The sequence below is a fragment of the Triturus cristatus genome, chromosome 2_1, assembly GCF_964204655.1.
Source record: "Triturus cristatus chromosome 2_1, aTriCri1.1, whole genome shotgun sequence".
NCBI classification, from domain to species: Eukaryota; Metazoa; Chordata; class Amphibia; order Caudata; family Salamandridae; genus Triturus; species Triturus cristatus.
In genome coordinates this window covers 1,162,610,210-1,162,629,303 of record NC_140581.1, presented here as the reverse complement: position 1 = coordinate 1,162,629,303, position 19,094 = coordinate 1,162,610,210, and the positions used below count along the sequence as shown (strand labels likewise).

Genomic DNA, 19,094 nt, shown 5'->3' with positions numbered 1-19,094 from the left:
CCCAGGGATGGACCGATCTGCTGATACAGAGTGGCACGGGAAGCAGGCAGCCAAGATGATCAGAGGTAGGATGAAGGAATATTGCCTGGTAGATGTCTGGCGATTAAAACACCCTACACAGAAGGAAGGCACATTTGTAACTTCTGTCTATGGCATGTAGCCCAGATGGGACTACTGGCTCACTTCTGTGGAAGTGTGCCAGTGGATAGTGAAAGTTGAGCATTTATCCAAAACGCTATCGGACATGCGCGGGTGCTTTTGAGAATAAGGCTGCAGAATGTAACCCTCGCAGCTTTCATTTGGCGTTTCCGCCCCACAGCATTACTAGATGCAGCCTTCAAAGAAGAGTTGCAGAGTTCGATAATTGAATACTTTGCATTGAATACAGGCTCTGTTGCAAGCAAGTGCACTCTGTGGGAACCTTTTAGAGTAACAATATGTGGTAAATGCATAAGCACACAGACAGGGGTATTGAAAACTACAATGACAGAGCTAAAAAACACTGAGGATAAACTAAACTCCCTGGAGAGAGAATACGATCGCCAACGGACAGCAGGGATCTTGGCAACCATCATGGAACAGCTGACAGAATTTGAGAGGCTGGCAGAACAAGAGGCACAATTCCTGGCTAAGAGACACGTCGCAAGGGCATATGGTGAGGGCGGGAGACGGAGACATAGCCACGCACAGAAACTGCAGTACCACAGGGGCGTAGACTCCGTGGTCTATTTAGTGGACGACGAAAACACTGCCCATTACTCGAACTCAGATATATTAGAGTCGTTCCGAAAATTCTATGCGATATTATATGAGGCAAGGCTCTCAGTATCGTCGACCGACTTAGGTCAATACTTGGAAGAGGTGGCACTGGTGTGTTTTTACAAGAGCATAGAGAATACTTAGCATAACCAGTGACAGTTGACAAAGTTAAAGATGTTATCTGCACCCTACTGAATGTTAAGGCCCCTGGTATAGAATGGTATCACTGGGGAATTCTTTAAGGAATATATTGAATTGATAGCACCACAGTTCCATTCAGTATATGAGAAGGAATACCTCAGTCACGTACTACCGCCATCACTGAGAGAGGTACTGATAGTGGCATTGCTAATACCGGATAAGGCCCCGGAAAGGTGTGAGTCTTACAGCCATTGTCTTTAATTAATATAGATGCCAACATCCTGGCCAAAGTAATTGCGATGCGCCTACAACCCCTGGTATCCCAATTGGTGTTGCCTGACCAGTCAGGCTTCATACCTGCTAGATCAACTACACATAACCTGCGCACTATATTTGCACTGTTGCACCAGATAGAGCCCAATTTACAGGCAGCGGCGGTGTTACTAGACGGGGCTAAAGCCTTTGATTCAATTGCATGGACATACATATTTGTAGTACTGGGCCGCATGGGGATGCTGTAGTCCTTTATTAGATGGATTCACTTGTTATACGAAAGCCCAACAGAACGTATCAATGGACACATATCAGGTATTATCGAGATCGGCAGGAGAACGCGACAGGGTTGCCCTTATCTCCACTCCTATTTGCACTAGTAATCGAGCCACTCACTTGCATTATCTGGCCGAAGCATGCTGCAGCTGCGCTATGATTTCAGTTGCGACCCCTGATTATCACACTATATGCAGATGACATGGTGCTCTATATCAGAGAGCCTTCCACCTACCTGGCTCCGGTTATTAGAGAATACGTAAAATTTGAGTATTACCCTGGGTTGGGTATTCATTGGAGGAAATCCATTATCTTACCACTAACACGAGACACACAATGCTGCGCGATTGAATACCCGCTGGAGTGGGCAACAGGGTCTGATAAATACCTAGTGTGGGTGCATAGGGGCCCTACAATTGTGCTATGGGAAAATAATGGTAAGGCAATGTCCAGACTGGAAGATCGAGTGGCGCAATGGATGATACTCCCACTTTCCCTGGCGAATAGACTGGATGTCATTAAAATGGTAGTACTACCACAAATCTTATATATATTCATTAACATCCCAATAGTATTGTCTGAGTCCTTCTTTAAGCAACTACGGTCTCTGTTGACCACACTAGTATGGACGGGGAAAAAGGCGAGGATTAGCTGGGAGGTTTTCATCCTACCGTACAAACATGGGGGGTTCTGAGCCCCAGATTTTAAACTGTACTATCTGTGTGCACAGGCGCACTTCACGCACTACTGGTACACACCGAATAAGAAGCAATTGAAAACCTTACTTTTTAATTATATGGCTTAGCTCCTACTTCTTCCGCTCACCCCCGCATTGGTCTATCGCGCCGGGACACTTCCGGGTAGCTGTGCGTGTTACAAATGTGTGATAACATAACATAACATGAGTTATTACCTGATGTGGCAATCGAGCATGATGACGCTACCCTGGTGCCACTCAGGGCAATTTTACCGCACAAGCGTGGGCAGATTCCCCGCACTGAAGTAAAGACCCTGCACACAACATCGTTGACATGACGTGGGTTGGCTAGGCTTGTGGTGAAGGAGCTGATTTATGCTTCGGCGGAGCCTCTTTAACATGACCTGGACATAACGGTGACACAGGAAAGTAGATCGCTCCAGTGGCTGCGTGAGGCGGGTTTGCATACTATGGGTGATTTATACCAGAATGCTTTTTGACAATTACAGATGCAAAGGCATCACGTGATAACACCCCGCTATCCCCTTTTCTCTATTACTGCCTCCAAGCAGCATAATCCGAACTTTCAAAGAGAACCATCTACCTTCATGGCACTACAGGTGCTGCTCACCAGTACGACACATCAACATCTTATCACCAAATTATATGCTGCTGCACAGAAGGGCAGGACACCGGGTGGCGGGAAGGCAATGGTGAAGTGGAATGCAGGATTAGTACAGCCTATAAGCAATTAGCTACACTGTCATGATATTGTAATTTATGAATAATACAGTTGAAATTTCTCCATCAAATGAACTATACCTCTATGCAACTATATAAATATGGGCTAACGGGTAACTCTGAGTCAGATATGGGGCCTGGGAGGCAGATTTTATGCATTTGGCATGGGGTGGCCCGCGTTTAAGGCAATTCTAGGTACAAGTCACAGAAACTCTATCTGAAATGGTAGGAGTGCGAGTGATGTGTTAGCCGACTATTTGCTTACTGGGATTACTAAAAGACTTCAAGTCACTGAATAAGAAATTACTGTTTATAAGCTTACTGTTGGCAAAACCTAAAGAGCACAAGGTACAAGCCAGGTTTGCGGATCTGGCTTTACTTCTTGCTAAACAGGGCATTACTAGAAGATGGAAGTCCGCAATGCCCCCTACACTACTCAGTTGGAAGGAAAAACGGAAAGGTGGGGTTTGGTGGAGAGTGTGGCGATCCGTAGAGAGGTGAAAAAAAGGCCTAAGAAAGGAACCAATCACAATGAGCTGGGATCACTTGTTGGAGACTTTCAAAGCATTTGACACCCTTACCCTATAGGACTGTATATGAGGTACACTATTCCATTATCAAGCTACTACCCAAGAGTCGACATTACTATAGCATTCTAGATTGGGCAACCGTAAGCTTCAATACTCCCATTATTGTTATATATATATCCACACACCAAATCCAGTATATATATATATATTCACTTAAAAAAACATAGGTTTCACACACGTTATAGTTAGGAATTAGCATTTAAAAAACCTTGCAAATTCACTGAAAAAACCATAGGTTTCACACATGTTATAGTTAGCTGGACATTTCACTCGTAAAAAACCATTGAAATTCCCCCGTTATAGTTAGTTCAGCTAACTATAACTCGCGCGACCGCAATCCACTGCTGATGACGTCACATATTACATCACTGTATTCACTAAGATACTGTTAATAAGTCAGTTATACAATTAATTTTACAAAAAAAAAATCCATTTAGACACTTATTTACCCGTTTATTCTTCCATTAAACTTTAGATATACATATATAAAAAATATTTTTTTTTCAGAAAGACACATATTCACTGGATGATGTCATCAGTGATGTCATTTGAGATGTCATCAGTGATGTCATGAGTGATGTCACTGACCATGTCATGAGTGATGTAATATGTGACGTCATCAGCAGTGGATTGCGGTCGCGCGAGTTATAGTTAGCTGAACTAACTATAACGGGGGAATTTCAATGGTTTTTTACGAGTGAAATGTCCATCTAACTATAACATGTGTGAAACCTATGGTTTTTTCAGTGAATTTGCAAGGTTTTTTAAATGCTAATTCCTAACTATAACATGTGTGAAACCATGGTTTTTTAAGTGAATTTGCAAGGTTTTTTAAATGCTAATTTCTAACTATAACGTGTGTGAAACCTATGGTTTTTTTAGTGAATTTGCAAGGTTTTTAAATGCTAATTTATGTATGTATTATTATATTTTTTATATATTTATTTTACAATAAACCACCTATGTATATAGTTATAGATTGACTGTATCCTGTAATATGGAATGGCTCAGCTCTTTTTTTTTGAATTTGGATAAAGTTGAACAGCATAGTTAATATCTTCTATAAACTTATAAAAGGTTTAAAATGTTTTTTTTATTTTAAGGGTTTTTTACCGTGAACCCCGCGATTTAAAAAAAGAAAATAAAAGGTTTTTTTCACCCTTCGGGGTGCTTCAGGGACCCCCTGACAAAGGCTAGGGGGTCGGGAACTCTCTACCCTGCCCCCTTTTCACGTTCTCCACCTTTCTTTTTCACTGCGACACACAAAATGGCGTCCGACACTTCCTGATTTCGACCGATTTGAATGTTGACTGAAATCTAACCACCAATCAGAATTACGCTCGCGCACATTTGGTGCGCGCACGGTGCGAGCACCGTGTGCGCATATAGATATTTATGTACTTTTAACTGCAATTTTCTCAGGAACTTCTGAAAAGATTGACACCATATATGCAAAAGGCACATGCCTGACCTGAGGACTACCTCTTTGCCAAATGTCAAGTAATTCTGTTCAGCCGTTCTGGCTGTACCTTCGACTAAAGGTCCTATGGGAAAAGGCATGGGGAAAACACGTTTTGGGATCCCCCTTTTTTCTCAGCCCCCGCTTGACGAATCACCCGAGACTTTCAGGGTAGGAGCTGAGCGGAGAGCCCCATTAGTTTTGAAAATTTCGCGAGGATTCGTCAACCGGCGCCAAAGTTATTCAAAATAGAATTTTCAGATTTCCTATGGGAACTCGTCGTAACTATAACTATCTACTGGCGACCGCCAGTAGATAATATATATATATATATATACACACACAGTGTTTTTTCCGTTACACGTTCTTTCTACATTGGATTTGGTGTGTGGATATTAGGATATTAGGGGGTGGCTACCCCTGCCGTGTCGCCTGCCGTTAAAAGAGGCTCGGGCTCAGCCAAACTGTGTTTTGTGGATATATATATATATATTCACTGAAAAAAACATAGGTTTCAGACACATTATAGTTAGGAATTAGCATTTAAAAAACCTTGGAAATTCACTGAAAGAACGATAGGTTTTAGGGAAAGTTATAGTTAGCTGGACATTTCACTCGTACAAAACCATATAAATTCCTCCGTTAGTTCTGCAAACTATAACTCGCACGCCCGCAATGCACTGCTGATGATGGCACATATTACATCATTCATGACATGGTCAGTGACATCACTGATGACATCACTGATGACATCTCAAATGACATCACTGATGACATCATCCAGTGAATGTGGTTTTGTTTGTAATTTAAATATGTATTACATATATACCAATCTGTATTGAAGATTGAGTGGATATATAACTGTCTGGATGGAGGATTTAGTAGCTGTCTGACTGTCAGTGAGTAATTAAAAGTGTCTCACTAAATACATGGGTTAGTAACTAAAGTATATGAATATCTGCATCACTGTCTCTGTTGTTGTATAACCTGCTGTATCAGTTGGTCACTAACTACATGAGTGTCCATATTAGTTATTGATTAGTTGGCTGAGTATTTTTATGGGAGACTGAGTGTGTATGTGGTTGGTTGGGTGGGTGGTGTGTAACTGTATGCATAGATGTGTGAGTGATTGATTAACTAGGTGTATGGGTTTAAGAGTGCATGCGGAAACAGTTGTTTGGGTGACTGAGTGTGTTTATTTGTGTGTTGGTGACTGAATATATGTCTCAGTGGTACCTCTACAAAAAAGTACAAAAATAAAGGCATTCTATGTGAGAGTTGGTGTATATAAATAAATAAACATAAGAGTCAGTGATTGTGAGAGTAACTGTATGGATGAGTGTATAATTGTAATAGTGATTTTTTAACATAGTAACTGGGAGTTACTATGTGTATGAATAAATGAGGTTGTGTGTATAACTGTGTAGGTGAGTAAATGTAAGTGTGATTGATTTTTTTCATGAGTGAGTAGGAGGACTGCATAACTGACTAGGATGACTACTGATGTGTCAATGTCTATATAAGTGTATAAGTGCATTTGATAGTGTTCTATTGATCAGTGACTGCATATAGAAGTGATTTTGTGGGTGAATGGGTAGTTGTGTGTGTAGACTTAGGAATCATTGAGTGGGTATGTAGTAAGTGGTATTGGTGTGTCAATGGTTTCAAATACGGTACTCTGTATTTTACAGTGAGTGATGAAAGGTTATAGTAGTTTGTGATGAGGTGTATCAGATTGTCACGTGGATGATGTCATCGGTGATGTCATTTGAGATGTCCTCAGTGATGTCATCAGTGATGTCACTGACCATGTCATGAATGGTGTAAAATGTGACATCATCAGCAGTGCATTGCGGGCGCGCGAGTTATAGTTAGCAGAACAAACTATAACGGAGGAATTTCTATGGTTTTGTATGAGTGAAATGTCCAGCTAACTATAACATTCCCTAAAACCCATGGTTTTTTCAGTGAATTTCTAAGGTTTTTTAAATGCTAATTCCTAACTATAACGTGCCTCAAACCTATGGTTTTTTCAGTGAATTTCTATGGTTTTTTAAAGGCTAGTTCCTAAGTATAACGTGTCTGAAACCTATGGTTTTTTCAGTGAATTTCAAAGGTTTTTTTTAAATGCAAATTTTTAAGTGTAATACTAATTACACCTATGTTTTTTGTACTGAATTTCTGGAGTTTTTTAATTGTTTTTTTAAATATATTATTTATTAAACAATATGATATACTTTTCTGAAATGTGCAATTTTTTAAATAAAATTTAAATGTAAAACATAGTATAATTATTATTTTATTTTTTTATTTTAATATATTTTTATGATTTTCTTTTTTTTAGAGAATCTTTTTTTTAAGTCGCGCACCGAAAGCGTACCCAGCACGGCAGGTACGCATACCAGGCTTGGAGGATCCGCGTATGTTGTGCGACGGGTGCGGGTTTTGCAGTTACGTTATACACGCACAATGTTACGTGGTGTGCGCGCTTGGTAAGCGACTGGTCTGCGAGTCCTGCTCCGGCGCATTCGTGACACATGCGCATTACAGTACGTGATGCTTGCATGGTGGCGGGCCCTACGCGATGTCATATGCGTCCTGGGCGCGCTGGCTGCGCGATTCCCGCTAAATGTTTTATGTTCTAAAATGATATGTATGTGTCTTTAATATACATATTAGAGCTAGAGATTATCTAAGGAATTCATAAAAATAATATATTTCTACTTGTAATAAAGTTATATCACTTTTAAATATATTTTTGCGAAGTCGCGTCGGGTGCATGCTTCGTAAGCGCAGAGTGCGCGGATCCCATACGACTTCCCAAAAAAAGATTTCATTGATTTATAAAATTTCCCACTGTAACTATTGAAGGACCCCACCCATTTTAATCATTCTTCTTGGACCATCTTCAGAGAAGCATCTTTTCTCTAACATCAACCTCTTTGTTTTTTTGGGTGTTTTTCTTTCAACTCTGAAGAAAAATGGCATCTGGAGAACACCAGGAAGTGGAAGAATCTTCGGATGAAGAATTCTTTGAGGAATGCCACAAAGGTGACATGCAAAATTTGTGAAAGAGTGCTCTCAAGAGGTAGTGAAAAAAAGTACTTATGCGGCACTGCCAGCATGTACAAACACCTCCGGACAATCCATCCTCTGAATCTTGCTCGGGAGGAGATGAGGAGAGCTGCATTAAATTCACCAGCAGCTGGAGCAACTACTTCAGGAGCATCAACATCTCAAGCTCCAATGGATATAAGGTCTGAATTTGCCTTTTTAGAGCAGCGCTGCATCAAGTGCAAAAAACTAGTTTGCTACGGAGAGCAGTCGGTGGATGCTATTTGTGCCGCTCAACGCAACCACCAATGTTAATTTTTTTGATTTTTGTTGTTGTTTTTGGAATAATCTTTAATTCCAAAAGTTACCTGTTTATTTTTTTTTGTTTTATTGTTCAGTTTTGAGAAAAACACCCAAAAAAATACAAAATCGTTGAAAAAATACAAAAAAAAATAAAAGAAAAAAAGAAGAAAAAAAGGTTCTTATCAGAACTACCTTATCTGGTTAAAAAAAAGAACTATTATTGCATGGTAATGTCTTAAAGTTTGATTGAATAAATGTGTAGAGCATGATTGACTGAAAGAATGCATTAGTAGTGTATGGTTAATTTATAGGGGCAGATCTATGAGGAAGTGCTGCAGCGTGGCACCGCAAGCCCTTTGGCTGCACCGCGCTGCGACACTTCCGAAGCACAGGGATGCGACATATTTACATGAATATGTTGCATCTCTGTGCTTCCCTCTGCATTAGCGCACAAACTGTAGCTGTGCGCTGGTGCTGGCATCCTTGCACCTTGGTGCAAAAATGCCTGCGTCGTGGGGAGATTGTTTTTGTGCAGGAAGGGACACCTTCCTGTACAAAAACAATCACTAAAGGCATTTTCCTCCTTCAATGCATTCTGTGTAATGCAGCAAGCATTGAAGGAGGAAAAAATGAGGAGAAATGAAAACATTTCTCCTCGTTGTGCCTTGCTACGCCACGTCTAGGGTGATGCAGCATTCACACGCATCTCCAGATTTACGATTGCTTGTAAATCTTGAGATGTGTCTTGTTCCATGGGTGTTGTGTGGGAACATACACAGCAACACCCATGGAACGCCCCTTCAACACAAAGTGCTGCGTGTGAAGGGGCCATATTTACAAGGAGAGGAAATGCTAAAAGTGCTTGTGTTTTGGCACAGAGATTAGATAAGATCATGGTTTTGTCAGGAAGATTGCTATAGTGGACAGACAGTGACACTGTGATTGCTGATCTGCATGGGTGCTACCTGGATTTTTGCAAGAGTGAATAAGTAGTCTGCATGGGGTTAGAGGACTGCATATTTTTTGCATGTTTAACTGTAGCGCTGCTTGTCTTAATGCCTGAGGCATTGTACTGGTGTATGGACTGTGACTGGATAGTGAGAGTGCTGGTAGTTGACAGAAGGGTGAGTTTATAAGTGCTTGTGTTTTGGCACAAAGATTAGATAAGGTGCAAGGATGTCTATGTCGTGGGGAGATTGTTTTTGTGAAGGAAGGGACACCTTCCTGCACAAAAATAATCACTAAATGCATTTTTGTCCTTCAATGTGTGCTGTGGAATGCAGCATGCATTGAAAGATGTAAAAACGAGGTGTACTTGCATTAGTAGCTAAGCCACTCTGTAAATACATTACTAGTAATTGGAATGATTACAGTGCTGCAAGTAGAATACATGGTTAATTTATGAGTACTGAGGTATTGGCGGAGTGATAGGATAAGAAAATACTGCTGGTATTGGCAGAGTAAAAGGATATGTATAGTGGTTGATAATTGATGGAGAAGTATATGGAATAGACATGAGGATACCTAGACTGTATAGTTAGAGTGCTGGTAGTTAACAGTAGGGTAAGTTTATAACTGCTTGTCTGTTGGCACAGAGATTAGATAAAGATATGGTTCTGTCAGGATGATTGGAGGAGTGGACAGAGAGTGATAGTTTGATTGTGGCACTGCATGAATACTACCTGGCTTATTGCAAGGATGAATCAGTACTGTGCTGGAGGTTACGGGCCTCTATACATTGTGCACATTAGACTGTAGCACTGCTTGTCTTAATGCTTGAATCGCTGTACAAGTGCACGGATAGTGACTGGATACTTACACTGCTGGTACTTCACTGCAGAGAGACTTTATAAGTGCTTGTGTGTTGGCACAGAGATTAGATAAGGACATCCTTCTGACAGTATGATTGCAGGAGTGGACAGAGACTGACAGTCTGATTGGGGCACTGCATGAATACTACCTGGTTTATTACAAGGGTGAATCAGTACTCTGTTGGGGGTTAGAGGCCTGCAAGGATTGCGCACATTTGATTGTAGCACTGCGTGTCTTAATACCTGAGTCATTCTACAAGTGCATGTATAGTGACTGCATACTTACACTACTGGTAGTCGACTGCAGAGATGTGTCTTAATGCGTGACACATTCTACAGGTGTATGGACACTGACTTGATAGTGAGAGTGCTGGTAGTTGGCAGGAGGATGAGATTTTAAGTGCTTGTGTGTTGGCACAGCGATTAGATAAGGACATGCTTCTGTCAGGATAAATGCAGGAGTGGGCAGAGAGTGACAGTCTGATTGGGGTACAGCATGAATACTACCTGGCTTATTTCAATGGTGAATCAGTAGTCGGCTGGGGGTTGGAGGCCTGCATAGATTGTGCACATTTCACTGTACCACTGCTTGTCTTAATGCCTAAGTCGTTCTACAAGTGCATGAATACGGAGAGGATAGTTAAAGTGGTGGTAGTTGACAGCATGAACACTTTATAATTGCGTGTGTGTTGGCACAGTGATTAGATAAGGACATGCTTCTGTCAGGATAATTGCAAGAGTGGACAGAGTCTGATAGGCTGATTGGAGCACATCATGAATACTACCTGGCTTATTGCAAGGGTGAATCAGTAGTCTGCTGGGGGTTACAAACCTGCATACATTGGGCATATTTAACTGTACACTATGTGTCTTAATGCCTGAAGCATTCTATAGGTGTATGCACAGTAAGAGTGGTGGTAGTTGACAGAAGGGTGAGTTTTTAAGTGCTTGTGTTTCAGCACAGAGAGTAGACACAGACATGGTGCTGTCAGGATCATAGGAGTATTGGACAGGGAATGACAGTGTGATTGCTTATCTGCATGGCTACTGTATGGATTTTTGCAGGAGTAAATCAGTAGTGTGCCGGGGGTTAAAGCACCGCATAGATTGTGCACATTTACTTTTATACTAACTACGAAATTACACATTATAGAACCACAAAATCACTTCCCATACACTTATAAAATCACATTTTCACCACCTTTGCAGTCCTGTAATATATTAGATACCTATCATTAATTCATACAAATATAAATATAATGTAAACAAAAACCTGACTCATGACATACTAACTACTACATACCAGAAATAATAAAATGTACTGACTTTCTTTGCAGCTACATATTGTCCTTTAAATCTACAAGTATGCAACTTCATCAAACTGTACCTCTCAACAGACTTAATGAAGAATATTAATAAAGAACACTTTTTTGATAAGGATTTTTAAAACTGCAGAAACTGTACCAACTAATAACTGATTCATAATTATTAACACCTTATATGATCATCTTGCAAACAGCACAATTGTACCTCATATTACCACACTATCTATAATAATGCAGTATTTTTAAACTATACCTTTTTACACAGAAGAAATAATCATGCCTAATAAACTACACCTTATATGAATATTTTAGAAAATACACCTTCTTAGTACATATTTAACCAATCAATAGTAAATAAAAGCCTTCATTCAACTATATCTTCCAACACACTTAAATAAATATATTACTGTACATACTGCTTTTTAAGCAAACTTCAAGTACAATAAAAATAATCTCAATATACATCTGTGCATTTTATAATATATTTCAAACAACACAGTTTCATAAAAATGTCCAATCTTTTTTAAATTAACCTCAAAAATATGTAACTCACCTTTAAATAAATCTGTTGACTGAAAAATCTCACACACTCACTCAGGATTTTCTTTTTCACACAGAGAATGTAGATCAACACACTCTGCAAGGGTGAACCAGTATTGGCAAATTTCCCCTCTATTTTTCCATACATATAGATATAAACAACAAATGGCATTGCTTCCCAGTGTTTTTCAAATTGAAAAACAAATTTCCATTGGTCATAGAGAATAATGCTTTTCAACTGACATCTTCACCCCTTGTCCTTACTGTCAGTTTCCATAGCAACAGGTCATGCAACATTCAACCTAGCTGCCAGGTCACAAGTTCACCAAACAATGTTACAAATGACAACAACAGGTGTGGTTGGCTCTGCAATGCTTGCCTTATCCTCTCTGCTGTACTTTTCCAACATTTAACCAATAAGAAACATGCTTTCTAAACAAAGTAAAATGCACCCTATTTTTGACAGTAGAGTGTCGTTAAACAGCCAATCAAATCTCTACTTTCTTAAAAACAGCATCTTGTCCACCATTTTAGATAAAGTTTATTCTTCCACCTGCCTACCTCAGCTGCAGACATTTTCTGATTACCTACAGAAATCCCTTCAAGATGCTTTCTGTGTGGATTATTGGACACAGCTATATTTTCTGGTGCAAAAGGTATGCTGAAAGCAGAGGTATTGACAAAGACCTAGCTTTGCAAAATGTAGACATTAAATGTATTGGACAGAGAGGATTAAAGTGGCACCAATTGATGCCATTGGTTAAATCCTTTTTGCATCTCCAACCACCTGACCTTATGATTGTGCACTGTGGTGGCAATGACCTAGGCACATTGACTGGGTTAGCTCTGGAAATGCTAATGAAGGATACCTTTGCTGAATTGATGTTGCTTTTTTCCCAAACTGCCTTTATGTACTCTAACATATGCCAAAGACAGAAATGGAACAGGTCCAATCAATTTTGTCCACAGATTGAGAAAGCTAGAAAAAATGTAAATAAAGCTGTTTCTGCTTATCTCAGAGACCATAGTATGGGGTCCATATACAACAACAATCTGCGTTTTAATAAGGATGGCATCTACAGGACTGATGGTGTACATTTCACAGATAAGGGAAAAAGAGTCCTTCGCGACAACTTAAGACTCTGCATTGGCACTTACATGTAGCTACAAAAATCTCCCAATAAACACAAGGGCTCTTTTTAGAACCACCCAATATCCTAACATATAACCTAGGTTTCTATTAAAAAAATATATATATTTTTGCTTGGAGTCACGCACACAGCGCTAATTGGAGTCGCGTACCCCTTGCGTGCACACTAGGGGGCCGCGCTGAGCACCGCACTAGGTACGCGACTCCTTATTTTTCCATAAAAAAAAACGTCTCCTACCGTTAATTTCTATTCGCACCAGGGACCCCATCCCCCTGGCCTATCTGATATGTTGGGGACCGTGGGGGGAGCCCAAATGCCCCCACGGGCCCGCCAGCTCCCTGCGACCTTCGGGAGCCGGCATAGCTTTTCGCACTAGGAGTTGCGTACCCCTCGCGTGCACACTAAGGGCCGCGCTAAGCGCCGTGCTATGTACGCGACTCCTTATTTTTCCGTTTAAAAAAAACGGCTCCTACAATTAATTACTATTCGCCCCCGGGACCCCCATCCCCCGGGGCCTATCTGATACTTTGGGGACTGTGGAGGGAGCCCCAATACCCCACGGTCCCTGCCGGCTCCCCGCGTCCTATGGGAGCCGGCATTGCTTTTCCACATGGGGAGCTGCTAACATGCAGCTCCCCATGAGGAAAAGCAATCTGCTTTGCTTCATTGAAGTGAGAGCAGGTTTCCCTGCTCTCACTTCAATGAAGCAAAGCAGTTTGCAATGGCAGGGCGGGAGCAGCGAGGTTCCCGCCCTGTCATTGCAAACAGCAGTGTCCTTGGGTGGGCACCGCAGGACACTGCAGGAGCCGGCCCTGGGGGGTGGGTGTCCCCAGGGCCATGAAAGGCCCCCCTCCCAACAATTGCAATGCCCCGGGGAGGTGGTAGTCCCCGGGGCCGGGGGTCCATTACGGACCCCCACATTTAAATCTTAGTGCCCCGGGGAGGTGGCGGTCCCCGGGGCATGTGGGGGGGCTCGACCACCCCACACAGGTCTATTATTTTTTTTTTAAAAGCCCCGGGGGTGGTGGTCCCCGGGACTGCGGGGAGGGCTGTGTCCCCCCTCACAAATATTTATATAAAGCCCCGGAGGTCCCCCTGGGCCCCCACAATTTTTTTTGCAGTGACCCCGGGACGTGGCCCACACGGGGGCTAATTAATTACGAAGTGCAGGAGCCCGGCTTCTTTTTTGAAAATGTTTGTCCGGATCCGCACATCCCATGATTTTTTGGGCCCTGGGGGTCCTTGTGGGGCCCCCTGAGCAGGCCTAGGAGGTCAGGGTGTTTCTACCCAGCCCCCTTTTCCTGTTTTGCACATTTGTTTTTCTGTTTTCTTGTGCCTCGGTTCTACTGAGGCACAAGATGGCTGCCAACACTTCCTGGTTTGGAGTGTTGACAGCCAATTAGCATGAAGCTCGTGATCGGGAGGGTGCGCGGATCCTCCGCGGCCATAGTTATCGCTATATTTATTTCTTAATTTCTCAAAAACACCTTAACGGATTTACACCATTTTTAAAAAAGTTGCTTTCTGAGCCAAGCAGTACCTTTTTGCCAAATGTGGTGTAATTCCGTTCAGCAGTTTTTGCTATAACCGTGTCTAAACTTTCCTATGGGAAATTGATTTTTTGACCTCTATTTTTTTATTTTCTCAGGAACTACTGAATGGATTTACACCATTTAAAAAAAAAGGTCTTTTTCTGAGCCAAGGGCTACCTTTTTGCAAAATTTGGTGTAATTCCGTTCAGCAGTTCGGGCTGTAACCTGTTCCAAAATTTCCTTTGGGAAATAACATGGAGAAAACACGTTTTGGGACCCCCCTTTGTTCTCAGCCCTCGCTTGGCGAATTACCCCCAAGCTTTTAGGATAGGAGCTGACCGGAGCACCCCACCTGTTTTGAAAATTTCGCGAAGATTTGTCATCTGGTGCCAAAGTTATTGGGAAAAGAATGTTACGAATTTCCTATGGATAATAGGTCCTAACAAGAACTACCTACTGGCGACCGCCAGTAGGTAATATATATATATATATAAAGATTCTTCCTACTTAGAATTTGCTCCAACCTTCTTAGTGGGTACAATTCAAGTCCTAGACATACTCTCATTATTAAGAACTTGTAACATTCTGTGACACCCCGTCAGCAGGTGTGGGGGGTGGGGAGTTAATAAAAAGTATATTACTGACTAGATATTTGTCCAGGAACATAGTATAATTGTTACATAACACGACGGGAAGAGATGTTATATTCAAATGACAATTGTCAAGTTGTGCACCAAGAAGGGTTGGCTGTTTTTGTGGTACGTGGTTAAAATATGTTATGCTTGTATGTGAGTTAAGTCACTATCATGTATATTTATATGATCCCACTATGTAGAAATAGATTGTCGATCAATTCCTACCTCTGTACTGTTACAGGAAAAAATGAATAAAGTTTGTTTTAAAAAAAATGTGTGTCTTGTAATGCAAATGTATTAACAATACTGAACAAATAATTGCTGTTGTTCGATGTTTATAACTCTAAAAACTCAATAAATATATATATTTTTTAAATAATAATTTTAAAAACATCAAGGAGAGGGAGGCTAGTTTGTCAACTATTGGACCGCACCCACAGTTGTGAGTCAAGCTGTGTATTTTGGAGAAATATGTTTAAAGCTTCTAGTTTCATGGCTACCACAAAGACTACCAGAGTGTTCAGTGAGTTAACTGCGTGTCCATTTTTTCTGATTGGTACTGGAGGGCCTCCACCAAGAGATGTACTGTTTTTAGCAAGCTTGCCCAGGCGCTTTCAGTCTTTGATTTGTTTGCTTCTTCTATTGGTCCTATGCACTCTGTACCTGGCCTTGGCTCGTCCGTCTCCTGTTTCCCATGTGTCTCCTGGCACTGCTGTTCTTCGAGCTCTACCGGGTTGTTGTACTTGGACTTGTCTTGTGTGTCGGCGTCCAGCATATCCTCCCATTCTTGAATGCCAAGATGCAAGAGCTGCCCCAGGCCTTCGGGCTGGTAACTTTGAGCTTCCGGTGTGGTTTGGAGCAGTGATGTACTGTGACCTAATTAGATACTATTACACAGTGAGATGGATTCAGGCTTTGATTCTTTGCTTGGGGTCTGTGTTGGTTTGAGTGGCGTTGGGCTCTCTAGCTGCATTATTGTTATAGACTCAGTTATGATGCAAATGCTCCCCCCTGTTGTTATCAATTGCTCTCACAGGTGTGGGCAGCTCTATGTTCCTGCTTTTGACCCACTGGGGGGCATGCACTGGCTGTCTCCGGTCCATACTGATGAGTTGCAATGACCATTGTTTTGACCAACTTGGCCCTGTGCATTGGTTTGTGCAGTGAGAGCACAGCTTGGCACTGTGGTCCTAGTCCTAGAAGTGTATCACTGCCCTGCTGAGACTAAACCATGTTTCAGATCCGGTTGGTTGCTGCTTGATCGAGGGCCTAAATCTTCCCTATTGCTGCCAGTGCTCAGCGGTTGGATGGGTGACTGCAGGACCTGGACCCCAGTTATGCTTGAGAGGAGGGTGTCTCCTGCATTTTCAGAAAGCAGAATGTTGTGTGGATTTTTGGCTGGTAGAGAGTAGGACAGTGCTTTGTGACTTTAGCTTTTATTCCTTCTGAAGTTGTGCATTGTGAGGCACCTGTTTCAGTGTCAATTTTTTGTTAAAGAGCAGTTTGGCTGTGGGTCTGGCTCAGTTTTTGGCTGGGTTTTCACGTGGTTAAATTGAAGCAAGTAGTGCCTGAGATCAAAGTACCTTCCTTGTGTTCTCCCATGTTTTTAGAGATGCCATCATTTTTAGGTAAAAGGAACAAATGATGGACAGAATGCTGAACAATGTGTACATTCACCCCCAGTCACAAGGATTTGGGTTTAATCCATCATTCTTTTGCTCACCACGCCACCCCAGTTTCGACCCACCCATATGCAAATCGGTCTTGACACTGTTCCTCAGTGGAGCAGTCCTGCCTGAAGTGCCAAGCCAGGTCCTCCCTGAACCGGAGACAAGCATCCTGGGATCGGGTTTGGGGCATCAGCCGTCATCAGCCAGGCTAGATTGAATCCAGTGGCACAGTGAGCATGGGACCCACGTCTGGGCACACCCTTCCCACTTAGGGAGACAAAAATAAAAAAGAAACAAATGATGGACGGAATGCTGTACAATGCAAATATTCACCCCCAGTCACAGGGATCTAGGTTTAATCCATCGTTCTTTTGCTCACCATGCCACCCTAGTTTGGACCCAGCCATGTGCAAATCAGTCTTGACCCTGTTCCTCATGGAAACAGTCCAGCCAGAACTGCCAAGCCAGGTCCTCCCTGGACCGGAGACAAGCATCCTGGGAAGGGTTTCGGGACATCACCCCTCATCAGCCAGGATAGCTTGAATCCAGTGGCACAGTGAGCACGGGATGCACATCTGGGCATACCCTTACCTTGCTATGGCCTTGTATTCATAGTGCCTGGTCCTGCAGAGCCGTGTCAGTGTCCTGCAAATTAAAGAACTTAGAGTAAACAGGGAGATGCTACATTCTAATCCACAAATTGAGAAATATTGTGTTAAATGATTTAAAAATGAATGAATTAATATAAAACACTGCATTCAATAAAATCTCCTATGAATGAAGCGGTAATTTTCTGGCAATGGCTAAATTGATATTTGTTTTCTTTTATGCACAGGATGACCTTTCTGTGCCTTTGCAGCAGGAAGACCTGGATGGCTCCTCTGGTTTGCTGTTCCCTTTTTATGACCAAGATACACAAATGCTGTACGTGGTGGGGCGAGTAAGTAATGTTTAATTTTGTGTAATCGCAGTTTACTGCATTGTAAGCCTTGTCAAATTTGTTTTTGAAACTCCCAAAACAGAGTGATAATCAGGAAGGTTTTCATGAAATACATAGTAAACACGTATAAACACAATTTACTTGCAATACATTTCATTGGATATTTGTTGGTCAGTCTGAAAACCAGACTGATTTACCATTCAGTTGTTCAGTGAACCCGGCACATCCCAGCCCAGAACTATAACTCTTACACATGCACATGCATTCGATGTGAGCAGGTTACTGGCATCCACAAGCAGACAGATGTGTGAGCTGTGTGCCTACTTGGGACGTCGTGTAGCAGAGGTGCTGATACAAGAATCTCTTCTCTCATATATGAGCTACAAATAGAAATACTTTTGTTTCCCTTCGAATTCCCAGTGTTGTACTGAAGCATTTGTATAGTGCTTACCACTCCTATGTGGGGCACTGAAGTACTTACCCATATGGATGGCAAGCTAAACCATGTAGGATGTGTGACTGGAAGTCTATTGTTTTTATTTTAAACCTATGTGGGAAGTTTTTTAGGTTTTAATGCTGGGTGGTTATCATGTGGTGGTTAACAGCAACTGGCAGTTTGATAAATGAGGGTATGTGTGAGATAGACTTGCAAACTGTAATAAGAACTAAAACAAATAGGCATCTACACAGCACCAGCCTACCCACAGAGGTAGCAGACAGAGATGCTGTTGAATGAGCAAAAGGATGCTAAGAAGGCACGAATGGGAATTGGTGACACGAGCAGTACCCAGGAACCCTTTTGTAATAGTATTATTTTAAATGCAGGGATATTTCCTACTGCTGAACAAAAACACCCATGAAGGAAAAAGGAATTGGAAGGCTGCAACGCGAGCACAACCTGTACAGTCGTTAAAAGGTCCAGATTCCACTTACACCTGTTAGGCCAAAGGAAGTCATCAATTTGAGCAAAGTCCCTCTTAAAATCCAGAAAGTGGATGAGCACCAGTTATGTGAGCCCTAGTTGGGTTGTGGCTCATACCTAGCCAGATTGGCAACCTTCACATGCTAGGGTGAGAGATAAAGCACATAGTAGGCTGTTACTCTTACAGTACAAGAGCTAATTGGCCTGCCTTGTGTTACCCTGCTCTCCATACCCATGTGAGACAATACTTTTCTTAGATCCCTCAGAGACACTAA

At 41.9% G+C, this 19,094-nt stretch overlaps 1 protein-coding gene across 1 annotated transcript in view; it reads left to right on the top strand.

Moving 5' to 3' along the window:
• Nucleotides 1–19,094, top strand: part of CORO2A (coronin 2A) — a 408,458-nt gene that overhangs the window by 243,132 nt on the left and 146,232 nt on the right. Inside the window, exon 7 of the mRNA XM_085636611.1 lies at nucleotides 17,793–17,897. Coding sequence (XP_085492737.1) covers nucleotides 17,793–17,897 — 105 coding nt within the window. The remainder of the gene's footprint in view (nucleotides 1–17,792; nucleotides 17,898–19,094) is intronic.